The sequence below is a fragment of the Cupressus sempervirens genome, chromosome 8, assembly GCF_028749045.1.
Source record: "Cupressus sempervirens isolate cs-2001-9-10 chromosome 8, ASM2874904v1, whole genome shotgun sequence".
Taxonomy (NCBI): Eukaryota; Viridiplantae; Streptophyta; class Pinopsida; order Cupressales; family Cupressaceae; genus Cupressus; species Cupressus sempervirens.
In genome coordinates this window covers 260,377,685-260,390,809 of record NC_143125.1, presented here as the reverse complement: position 1 = coordinate 260,390,809, position 13,125 = coordinate 260,377,685, and the positions used below count along the sequence as shown (strand labels likewise).

General features: G+C 38.3%; 1 protein-coding gene across 1 annotated transcript in view; it reads left to right on the top strand.

The window, feature by feature from the left end:
* Positions 1-554: 554 nt before the first annotated feature.
* Positions 555-13,125, top strand: part of NUP155 (nucleoporin 155) — a 171,794-nt gene continuing 159,223 nt past the window's right edge. The window contains exons 1-2 of the mRNA XM_089797398.1: positions 555-781; positions 881-1,148. Coding sequence (XP_089653524.1) covers positions 990-1,148 — 159 coding nt within the window. The 5' untranslated portion in view covers positions 555-781; positions 881-989. The remainder of the gene's footprint in view (positions 782-880; positions 1,149-13,125) is intronic.

Here is a 13,125-nt window from a genome sequence, read left to right as displayed (position 1 = left end):
AATTTGAATGTGCAAAAGAACATGGGAAAAATTATGATTCACATATTGTATCTCTCTTTTCTATCTTTCAAACGACATACAAAACTGAAGGACTTCTACCCAACTCCATCCTCTCAGTGCCTTCCGAGTTGAATTGTAATTTTTTATTATTTTAATCAATGACTTCAACCCCTTATTTAAAAAGAAAAAGCACACCACTTATAATCATTTTAAAATATTATCTATAATATTATAAAATATAAATACATCACATATAATTATTTTAAAATATTATCTATAATATTGTAAAACTAAAACAATTAAAATAAATTTTAAATCTACTAAAAAAAACTAATTTAAAAATAAAGCTAAAAACACTATACTTTTGTAAAAAAGGATAATTAAGAAAATACTATATTTAGATAAAAATTTTAAACTTTTTTTCATGAAAGATTTCTTAACTAATATAAATTGTAGCGTTACATCCGTCTTCCAATTAAAATATCCTATTCTATTCTATTTATGTAGTCGAGTGAAATAAACGGTCATATAGACCATCAAATTCATGATTGACTACGGTATTTCAAAAAATCAATACTGGTCACCATATTTTTTTTTTTTTGGTAAAATAAGAAATAAAAATCAGTGACCTAACTCTGGTGTAATGTGCGCTGGTAACTTGTGTGTTTTTTCCGGACTTGTGCGACTGCCACTGCCACTGGCACAGGCACGGGCAGGAAAACCAGTCACATTTTTTTTTTTTGCGTATTGCAAACTGCGACGGAAACAATATTCTCCGCAGGTAATAAAGTTAGAAAATGAGTATTTGACTGTCGTTTCATGGTTTTTCATAATTGTTAATTTTTTTGTTTTTTCGTAATTTATGTGATGTCTCCTACAGGTATAGGTACCGAATAAAAGCTGCAGTACCTCAATCACGAAGTATTACAGTATCTATAATTTCATTTTCTGTTTGGAGGGTCCGTTATAGTGCTTCTGTTAAAGATAAAATGAGCTGGGAAGACGAGAGTATAGGTCCGGATGTGGTTGCTGCCGGTCGTTTAGTGAGTGATTGCATAAGCAGAGGTGCCTATTCTTCTCCTGATTTGGAAGAAGCCCTCGAAGCTTCCAGATACTCCAGTCAGCCTTACACTTCTCCCCATAAAGAGGTAAGCAAATACCACCCTTTTTTGGTATCTATAAAGCTTGAACTTCACCCAAACCCACAAATTTTAGTCTCTGAAAGCCTAACCAAATTTCAATTCCAACAAAACTCCAATATAATTTGCTAGACCCAAACAGTCGAAAAAATATAATCTCTACAGCAAATACCGGAAAATTTGGACCTTTCAAAGGCCCTTGAAATCGAGTTAACAAAAACTCAATAACTTTCATTTCTGGTAAACCGCCTACCGCACCCCCTCAAATAAAACAAAAAAGACTTAACAAAACCCAAAAAATAATAATGAGTTTTTAGTTGGGTATTTCAGATTTTCAATTGGGACGCACCGGGGGTAGGGACTATTATTTATCGTTGCTATTCTACGGTTGACGTTTCTCTTTTGTTTTGGGGAAAGAAAAGATGAACTGAGCTAATTTAATTGATCAAGGCCTTCTTTTCCGTTATGTGGTTGTATAGTATCACAATATCAGAGGAGGACATATGTTTTCTAGGATGGAGCTTCTTGTTATTCTGCATTATAATGATCTTGGTTTAATTTAGGGGAAGAATTGGTCGAGCTGAACCAAGTAATCGTGGCTGCTGTGGCCTGTACTTGGTTGCATATTTTCATGTCCTTAGGTCAAGACTTGTATGTTTTTGGCTGAAATGCTTGAGTTGCTCATCTAAATTGGAGAAGAATGCTGTTAACTGGAGAAGCATGTTGTTCTATAGGGGAAAGAATGAGTCGAGTTAAAAGAGGAGAGTGCTGATGCTTTGCAGGGCACTAGGCTGCATTTTGCAAAAGGTTAGGCCATAAGCAGTGGTTGCGGAAGATGAATTCCTTATGTTAAAGTGGCTATTAGATGAGTGGTGTAGAAGATAGACCTGAAAAGTTCAAGTGACATCTGAAAGAGGCATCCTGGCGTAAGACTTGAAAAGGCAGAAATTGAAGAGATGTCATAGTTGGTTCCAGATAATTGTGTCTAGAAGCTAAATACAAAATGTCAGAGAGTAAAAAAATTGTACAGTCGGTTGCAGATAAATGTAGCCAAATGTTCACCTTCTTAAATCTCAAAGTTCTACTAGGTGGCAATTCAGTTGGGCATGCAATGTGGGTTGCGATGCCAATAGAAAACTAAGGCCTTCTTCATGATGTAACTTGATAATGTATTTGGTTGGAAAGGTGTAATTAGCTGAACTAGTTGACTGGGGCCACTAGGCTTTATATTTTGATGCATTTCTCCTGGAGCTAGGGGAGAACTTGTATACTGCATGTGTTTCGTCTGCTGATCAGTTGAGATTTTCTTTCAGCTGTACTGTCAAACACCTTGGTCACCACTGCTGCCTACAGCTGTAACATTATCAGTGAGACTTAATGTACTCAGCTGGGTAAAACTCCTTTCCATTGCTTGTATTTGTAACTGGTGGAAGCTGTTTTGAGTGATTAGGTGACTACATAACACCCCAGAGATCACTGAAGGACCAAAACAACTTCCCCAAGAGAAAATGACAAGAAAGATTGCTTTAGCACTGCAAGATTGATTAAAATGATAATTAAGCAAACTCAATGTACGTGAGGGACCTCCCTTGTAAAGGCATGTTGATGAGGTAGGATGACAACTTTCCTTAATACAAACATTAAATGTTTGATGTAAATATTAAACACTATGTGGGCAAAAGTAAGTAATGAGACGTGGTCCCATTATAAGGAATTTCTAGAATGCCTAGGATAACTAATGTAAGTTTTTAACTTCAGATGTGAATAAACTCTGACTATGTATTAGCTAGGTGATAACCTTATTCATGCTAACAACTCCCATAAACCACAGGTGATGAGTCGTAAGAATGTAAACTGCCTGCAACATGTGTTGTGCAAAAATTAGGAATATGCCGAACACTGGAATAGAGAGATCTGCTGTGAACACAAATATGGACTGCCAAATGAGGTGTTGCAAATGGGATGGACAAACCCAACCAACTTGCAGAGCAAAGGAATAAGGCAATGTGCCTGCAAACTACCTGAGAACAAAGGTCCGTTAAGGGAGAAAGTGCTGACCTGGTGATTGGACTCGATGGTAATATAAAACCAGCAAAGATATGGGGTCCCCCCATGAAAAGTTTGTCAAAGACTCAAATGGGCACTGGCCTGGCCTCCCAACTCTTAACAGAACCTGCAAATCCAACAAATCATGCCAAACACAGAAATAAAAACCGACCGCAAAGCACTTGGCCACTTGATCAATGCACATGTCAGACAAAATTATTTGTTAAAAGATGAACCCAGTGGTGATATACGGGCCTACTGTAAGGCTATGGATCTGTGAATTGCCAATTGAGATGTGACAATAAAAGCCAGCTGAGTGAGATTTGGATGCACCAAACCATGTACAATTTAACCTCCCTAAATAATGCTGTTGAGATTAAGTAAAACAGCTGGAAACAATAAAACATTGTATTTCTTAGAATAGTGCTCTGCAACCAAGACAAAAAATGCCCAGTTTTTATGATCTTCAAAATTCAAGTGTCATATATGATTCATGAAAACAGGGGTATGTGGCCCTTCTAAAGACAACAGTGATGCTCATTTCAATATAAACTGCAGCCAACAATAGCTCAAGCCAAAGGGCAATTATCTTGAGGAGTTTATGAATTTGGAGCTTTGATACAATGTTGGAGTAATTAGGTGACTCCACAACGCCCTGAGATCAGTAAAAGACCAAAACAACTTCCACAGGAGAGAATGACAAAAAAAATTGCTTCAAGAATACAAGATTGGTTGAAATGATAAATTGAACATATTAAATGTACCCGAGAGACCTTGCTTATAAAGGCAAAGTGCTGAGGTAGGATGTAATGTCCCACTTCTGAAATAGTATTTATTAATACTTAATTATAATAAAGCTAAACTATTAAAAATTATAAATAAGATAAATAATAATAAATATAATATACACTATAATTACAAGTTTATTAAGTTGAGCGATATAATCATTTAGGGAAATCACTTTGTTCGTTGTAAGGCTATTGTTAATGTTGCCAATAAATCATCACTTTGGAGATTTGCTATATTCCTTGTTTGAGCACAACCTTCATTCTGTGATTATATTGTGAATTTCCCTCATGGTTCCGACTTTGGATATACTTTGTCTTGACTCTTGAGGACATGGCATGAGGAGTATTGGATTTGGAATATAGTAGTTACAAAATAATGAAACACAATATCATCAAAATATTTGATGACGGGATTAAGTATTATCAGGTCTATTCTTTCCTATTGGGTAAAATAAATATTTATATCGCTTTATTAAATAATAACCTTTATATAAATTGTTCTGAATGGAAGTTTTGGTATGTGGGAGTATTTGTCCTGAAGCTTGGTTGTATCCCGTGAATTCTGTGCGTGCGTTTCAGTCAACATTTAGATTGGCAAAGAGAACACTTTTTGGGTTGCAACTCATTGTCCTCACTCAACAGCTTTATAAAGATAGAAATTCATTTGGGGGAAGGGGACAATGCTGGAAAGATAATTAAATCACCATCAGAACAAATATTCTTGCAAGTGAAAATTATATATTGTGGTATGGTTACTTCTCATACATAATGATTATGTGAACGTCTGTGTACTTTATGAAATGCTGTGTATATGTGACTGTTTATTTATAGTAGAGATTATTGGATATGCGTATATCTGCATGCTTTCTGATTACTGTATATGATTATTTGATTCTAAGTTGCGGTATGAGTATGGGAATGGATACGTGTACTATTACGAAGTAATTGGTAAAACGCTTGCTTGTTATTAACAGAGACCGAGAGGTCTATTAATACAAAAGAATAAAGCAATGTTTCCTTAGGAAATGTTCGTAAAGAATAAAAATATTCTATTCTAGCTTAAAGAAAGCTAAAGACGCTAACATATAACTACAGTTAACTAAATATTAGAAACATTCTACTATTTACAATAGATTACAAACAGGTAACCATTAACTAATAATAGAAGCTTATTAATTATCGTAATACCCTCCCTTAATGGTTAATCTATCCACAACACCAAGTTGTCCTCTGAATTTGACAAACTTATCAGGACCAAGAGGCTTGGTGAAAATGTCTACAGTCTGATCTGCTGTAGGAACACACTCCAAGTCTATTGTCTTGTCTTCAACCAACTGTCGTATGTAGTGATAGTGAACATCCACATGCTTGGTTCGTTTATGGAAGATTGGATTTCGTGCTAACTTGACAATGCCTTCGATATCAACAAACAAAGTGGTTGGTCTTGTTGGTGACATCTGTATATCCCCAAGCATCTGATGAAGCCAAACAACTTCACAACCTGCCTTGACTGTCCCTTTGTATTCGGCCTCTGTAGAGGAGAGAGAAATTGCCTGCTACTTCTTACTGGTCCATGTGATGACACCTGATCCCAAATTGAACACATATCCAAAAGTTGACTTTTTATTGTCAATAGAGCTTGCTCGATTTGAATCCATGAACCCATTGAGTCTAGGATTAGAGCTTCAAGAATAAAGAAGTCCATAATCTGAAGTGCCCTTCACATAACGAACCACACGATTTGCTGCCATCCAATGATCAACCTTAGGAGCTGTCATAAAGCATGAGATGTAACTGACTATGAAGTTGACATCAAGCCTAGTAGTAGAGAGGTAGATGAGGCTGCCTACTAGTTGCCTATATATAGTATCATCAACGGGAGGAGAATCAGACTTGGCTGATAACTTGAGACCTTTTTCCATGGGTGTAGATGCAGGCTTGCAATCCTGCATACGAAATTTGTCTAACAAAGCCCTGACATATTTGGATTGAGAGGTGAATATACGAGAAGACTGTTGCCAGACCTCAACACCTAGGCAATAATGCATGAGTCCAAGATCCGTCATATCAAAAGATTGACATAAATTCTGTTTGATTTCCTAAATCAAAGATGCCGAACTGCCAATGATGATCAAATCATCCACATCAATAACCAAAATGATGATGTCATTGTCAGTAGTCTTGATGTACAAATTTGAGTCAGAAGAACTCTTCTGGAAGCCTTGATCACTGAGGTACTTATCGATTTTTATGTACCATGCCCTAGGGGCTTGCTTCAAGCCATAGAGAGCTTTCACCAATCTGAGAACCTGATGGTCTTTACCAGCAATCTTGAAACCATTAGGTTGCGTCATGCAGTTCTCTTCGTGGAGATCATCATTCAAGAAAGCACTCTTGACGTCCATCTGATGGGCCTTCCAGCCAAATTGTGTTGCCATGGCTAGGACTAATCTGATTGTGCTCATCTTTGCAATAGGTGCAAAGGTCTCCTCATAATCAATGCCCTAACATTGAGAAAAACCCTTCGCAATTAAATGAGCTTTGTACTTTTCCAAAGTACCATCAAATTTGTATTTGATTTTGTAAATCCATTTGCAGCCAATGGGTTTGTAATGTTCCTCTAAGAGGACTTTTCTTTTGAGAAGTGAAAAAGCAAAATAATATTAATTATTTTATATTAGTTTCAATTTACAAATCTATTGAACTAATATAAAATAATTACTAATAAATAAACTTCTTAGTAAATATTTAAAACTAAGTTTATTTTATAATAAGCTTGTTTTTTGAATAACCCAACCGCATCAGTTGGTAGATCACCAGATTTTCATTGTTTAAATAAAGAAGGCAAATGACTTCGAGGGACATGGAAGGTGGAAAGCAATACAAATATTTGATTATGAAGTATCTGTTGGTTTCAGATTGGTTTTGACAATTGAGTGTCAACACACTTGAGAAATTTCTAAGTTGATGCCGAGTATAATGTAGATGCCGAGCTACAGTATGTGCCGAGCTACAGTGTGTGCCGAGCTAGAAATTCAATAGGTGGCGAGTTATTCAAGTGCCGAGTGACAATTGATGCTGAGCCAGTATATGTGCCGAGCAAAGTATAGGTGCTGAGCGAGACAGAGTTACTATAGGAGCCAAGCAAGACAAAAATCCTATATGTGTCGAGCATCAGCAATCAATAAGTGCCGAGTAACACAGAATCAACATATGTGTTTGTGCCTTCACAAGCTCAGATGTAAACCGTTTTTGAGCCGACTCAAGATGAATCTCGAAGGATCTAAAAGATAAGATCGAATCAATTACATTTCCTATGTAATCAGCATGCAACCAATTAGAAAAATGGAGAAAGCATGCAACCAATCAGGAAATATGGAAAGATTTGAGCAAGAAAGATGGATGAATCTCGATCGTAGATTCATACCCAACCCTAAGTCTCGAAACCTTTAGAAGGAGGTCGAAACCCCATATTGTAGTGTGTGTAAGAATCATGTGAATTGTATGGAATGCATGAGAGAATGCTAGCGAAGTTTTGAAGGAAGTAAAAGGGGGTGTGAAGACTTAGAGGAAGAACAACATTGCAGAATCAGGTTATCAGAATAGAACATCGGCACTAGGAGCAGAGTTATATTAGATCAAGAGGGATCAGATCAAATTGGACAGAACAAGGATCCGAAATCAGCAATTGAAGATTGTAAGCTATCAGGTCAAGACATTCTACTATACTTTCTAACCATTGTATTAGAAGAATGGAAATCCTATGATGATAGGTTGGTTTAGTAGCCATATTGTAAATCCTTAACAAGGTTGTAAATCCTTTAGTAGGGTGACATACCAAGTGAATTAATCTGTGTAAATCCTTTAGATAGGTCACTTGTAACAGGGTGTAAAGCCTTTAATAGGGCAGGTCTTTCACAGGGCAGACCATTGATGGTGGTCAAACTTTGTAATCTTAACCAGTTACATATTGCTGCAGTGATAAGTTGTGGGTGTCATCCCCACCCCAGTTTTTACCTTCTCATTTTGGAGGGTTTCTGGGTGATCAAATCTTGTGTTATATATTTTCATGCATGTCTTTACTTTCATGTTTATTAGAGATGTTAGATGCATGTGATTGATCTCAGTTAAAAGTTTTAGAGGTTAAAGTTTGTTACTTTTGATTCACCCCCCCTCTCAGAAGTAAATCTTTCCACGTTTAAATTCCAACAATATCTAGGAATATAAGACTCCTTTCGTCAGTTTTCCAAATTGGCCTAGTGGAGAATACACATCAAAGAGTTTGAGATTATCTTAGATTGAGAATGTTTGCAGACAAAGACGACTGAACCTTGGAAACAAAGCATGCCCTTAGTTGATAACCGCATAAGGAGATTCCTGCGGATGATTGGAATAGGACAAAATTGATAAAGAGAAAAAATCTTAGCACCCTGACTCTGTAGTTGATCATATTATTACGAGGTAATTGGTAAATACTTGCTTGATATTAACAGAGACCGAAAGGTCAATGTATAGAAAAGAATGAGACGATGTTTCCTCAGGAAATGATCGTAAAGAATAGAAACATTATATTATAGAGAAAGCAAAAAATGAAAGCAAACTAAAGCTTAAGATATTTACAATAGATAACCATTAACTAATAATAGACGACTTTATTTATTATTGTAATACCCTCCCTTAATGGTTAATCTATTTAACACACCAAGCTGTCCTCTGAATTTGACAAACTTATCAGGACTAAGAGGCTTGGTGAGAATGTCTACAGTCTGATCTGTGGTAGGAACATACTGCAAATCTATAGTCTCGTCTTTATCCAACTGTCGTATGTATGACAATGAACATCCACATGCTTGGCTCGTTCATGGAAGACTGGATTTCATGCTAACTTGATAACGCCTTCGTTATCAACAAACAAAGTAGTCAGCCCTACTGGTGACATCTGCATATCCCCAAGTATCCGACGAAGCCAAACAAGCTGTCCTCTGAATTTGACAAACTTATCAAGACCAAGAGGCTTGGTGAGAATGTCTACAGTCTGATCTGTGGTAGGAACATACTGCAAATCTATAGTCTCGTCTTCATCCAACTGTCGTATGTAATGACAATGAACATCCACATGCTTGGCTCGTTCATGGAAGACTGGATTTCATGCTAACTTGATAACGCCTTCGTTATCAACAAACAAAGTAGTCGGTCCTACTGGTGACATCTGCATATCCCCAAGTATCCGACGAAGCCAAACAACTTCACATCTTGCCTTAACAACCCCTTTGTATTCAGCCTCTGTAGAAGAGAGAGAAACTGCCTGCTACTTCTTGTTGGGCCATGTGACTGCACTGGATCCCAAACTGAACACATACCCAGATTTTGACTTTTTATCGTCAACAGAACCAGCCCAATCTAAATCTGTGAACCCAATGAGTTTAGGATTGGAACTTCAAGAGTATAGAAGTCCATAATCTGAAGTGCCCTTCACATAACGAAGCACAGGCTTTGCTACCATCCAATGATCAGCCTTAGGAGCTGTCATAAAGCGTGAAATATAGTTGATTGCGAAGCTGATATCAGGCCTAGTAGCAGAGAGGTAAATGAGGCTGCTTACTAGTTGCTTGTATGTAGTATCATCAATGGAAGGAGAATCAGACTTTGCTGATAACTTGAGACCTTTCTCCATAGGTGTAGATGTAGATTTGCAATCCTGCATTCTGAATTTGTCTAACAAGGCCCTGGCATATTTGGATTAAGAGATGAATATACCAAAAGACTGTTGCCAAACTTCAACACCTAGGCAATAATGCATGAGCCCAAGTTCAGTCATATCAAAAGACTCACCTAAATTCTGTTTGATTCCCTGAATCAAAGATGCCGAATTGCCAATGATGATCAAATCATCCACATAAATAACCAGAAGGATGATGTCATTGTCAGTAGTCTTGATGTACAAATTTGAGTTTGAAGAACTCTTCTTGAAGCCTTGATCACTAAGGTACTTATCAATCTTGATGTACCATATCCGAGGGGCCTGCTTCAAGCCATAGAGAGCTTTTACCAATTTGAGAACCTGATGGTCTTTACTAGCAACCTTGAAACCAGGAGGCTGCATCATGTAGACCTCTTTATGGAGATCACCATTCAGGAAAGCACTCTTGACGTCCATCTGATGGACCTTCCAGCCAAACTGTGCTGCCATGGCTAGGACTAATCTGATGGTGGTCATCTTTGCAGTAGGAGCAAAAGTCTCCTCGTAATCAATGCCCTGATGCTGAGAAAAGCCCTTCGCTACTAAACAAGATTTGTACTTGTCCAAAGTACCATCTGATTTGTATTTGATTTTGTAGACCCATCTACAGCCAATGGGTTTCTTCCCTGGTGGAAGATCAGAAAGGACCTAGGTGTTGTTCTTCAACAGGCTTTGGTGTTTAGATGTCATGGCCTATTCCCACTTTGGAATTCCTTTAGCCTCGGAATATGTTTGAGGTTCAAACACACTATGAATGTTGGCCATAAGAGCAAAGTTAACATAATCTGTAGTTTTGCTCTTTTTCTGAGCAGTTATCCCATCAATGAGCTCATCATCACGAAGATCAGCAAGTGTCTTAGCCCACCACTTAGGCTGGATAGGAGAATGACCAACAATAGTACTAGGAGATGCTTGATCAACAGGATCCTCATCAGAAGAAGCTGGATCAAACTCAGTTGAGGCATCTACAAAGCGAGGTGATCCTGCAGGAGAAGTCGAAGGTGTCTGTACAGGTATTACTGGAATAATTGGAGTTGTAGGAGCTACTGGAGCCCTCCCATCAGGTGGACCTAATGGAAGCTGAATTCCCAAATCATGGGCCTTCATAGGCTGGTTTACTGGATCAGGAACAGGAGAAACATGCATGAATGGTCCTTGCTGCTCATCAAACACTACATCACGACTGTAGATGAGGCGAGATGTCTCAACATCGATCAAGTGGTAGGCTTTGTGAAGATTGCTATATCTAGCAAGCATGAGTTTTTGACTCTTGGCATCCAACTTGGTGCGTGAAGCATCAGGGATCCAAACAAAAGCAAGAGAGCCAAAAACCTTCAGGTGACTGATTCTAGGCTTGCGACTTGACCAGGCCTCTTCCGGAGTTTTACCTTTGACCGCCACTATGGGTGACCGGTTCAACAGATAAATTGCAGTGTTAACTGCTTTTGCCCAAAACTGCTTCGGAACATGTCTATGTTCGAGCATGGAACAAGCCATCTCGATGCTTATCCTGTTCTGTCGTTCAACTACACTATTCTATTGTGGCGTGTGGAGTGTGGTTAATTGGCGTTTGATGCCATGTGTATCTAAGAAGCTGGAAAAAGCATTAGAACAAAATTCCCCCCCATTGTCTGATCTAAGAGTAATAATAGATTTCTTAGACTCTTTTTCAACTAAGGGTTTAAACTTTTGAAATACAATAAATGCATCTGATTTCTTTTTAAGGAAATACACCCACATTTTTCTACTGAAATCATTTACAAACAACAGAAAATACCTTGACTAAAGAACAGAAGGAGTGGCCACAGGGCCATAGATATCAGCATGAACAAGCTGAAGTTCCTGAGAAGCTCGCCAAGAATCACCACTGGTGAAAAGTGTGCAATGTTGTTTCCCAGCTTGGCATGCGTCACAAACTTCAGGGTGTTGAGTCTGAATCTCTGGCAAGCCAAAAACAAGCTCAACTTGAGCAAGCTGTGAGAGATAATGCGCATTTAAGTGCCCATATCGCTGATGCCAAAGTGTGCTGACAGAAGATCGTCGAACAGCCATAGCTGAGTCCTGAGAATCACCAGAATCAAAAAGTTTGAAAAGACCATGATCCTCAAGACCCATTGCAACTGTAGACTTAGTTGCCCGATCAGTGATGGTGCACTAATGTGAACTAAAGGTGACTGCCAAGTGTAGAGAATGTCGTAGCGGTTGACTGACTGAGAGTAGAATTAGTTCCATTCCTGGAACGTAGTACACATCAAGGAATATGAGATTCCTTCCAATAGAATGAATCTAAATGTTGCCTTTACCGAAAATCGTGTACTCTTCTTCGCCACCAAAAATAACAGAGTCTGAATAAGGCTGGTAGTCAGTAAACCACTCTTTGCGATGATTGAAATGATGAGAGGCACCTGAATCAATGTACCAGGTAGATGACTTCACATGATCTGCAGGTCTTTTAACCATGAAGGCGTAAAAGGTAGATTCCACCCGCTCAGTGTGCTTTACTCTGTTCGCTTTGGGCTGTGAACCTGACTGTTTAGACTGGGCAGCTAAGTGTTTCTGACATTCAACTTTCATGTGACTAAACTTGTGGCAGTAATTGCATTGAATTTCTTCTTTCTGGAACCATCTAATGTTGGAGCAGAAGACTTCTGTTGAGATGGTTGCTGAAACTTGACCTTCTCCTTCTGAAAGGATTTCGCAGCAAAAGTTTGCTCTGTGGAGGTGGAACCGGAGCTGCTACCGAATTGTTGTTTCCATCGATCTTGCTGAAGCAGTAGTGTGCAGAGATCAGTGAACTTCAAATCAACATCAGTAGATGTGATGTTGAGAGTCTCGATAAAATGCTCATAGGATTTTGGTAAACTTCGAAGAGTGATAACCAAAATATCCTCCTCCATCTTGCGACCGATGGCAAATAGCTAATCACGGATTTCTTGAATCCGATTTAGGTGTGCCTGGAGCGAGGTGCGCTCATCCATGACAATAGAAAACATAGTGTTTTTAAGAAAGAAGGCTCTACCCTTGTCGGAAGTCTCATGAAGACCTTTAAGATGTGTCAAGATTTCGGCAGCTGTCTTGCCGGATGGAGTCTGAGAAAGCTTATCATCAGCTACGGATAATTTGAGAAGCATCACTGCCTCTCGATTATTTAGATCCCATGTATCTTGATTAGGACCTAGAGAAGTCGGACGCTTCGTAACACCTAGAACAAGTTGATCGGTGTTTCGATATTCAAAAATTGCGATGATGTGCTGCTTCTAGGTTTTTATAATTGTGACCATTAAATTTGGAATTATGCTCGAGCAGAATATTTGTCAGAGATGCCATGGCATGTTTTTCAATGAAAAATTGTGAAAATCTGTGAAAGCATGTTCTTCGAGGCAAAAAATACGGAAGACCTTGAAGAATTAGA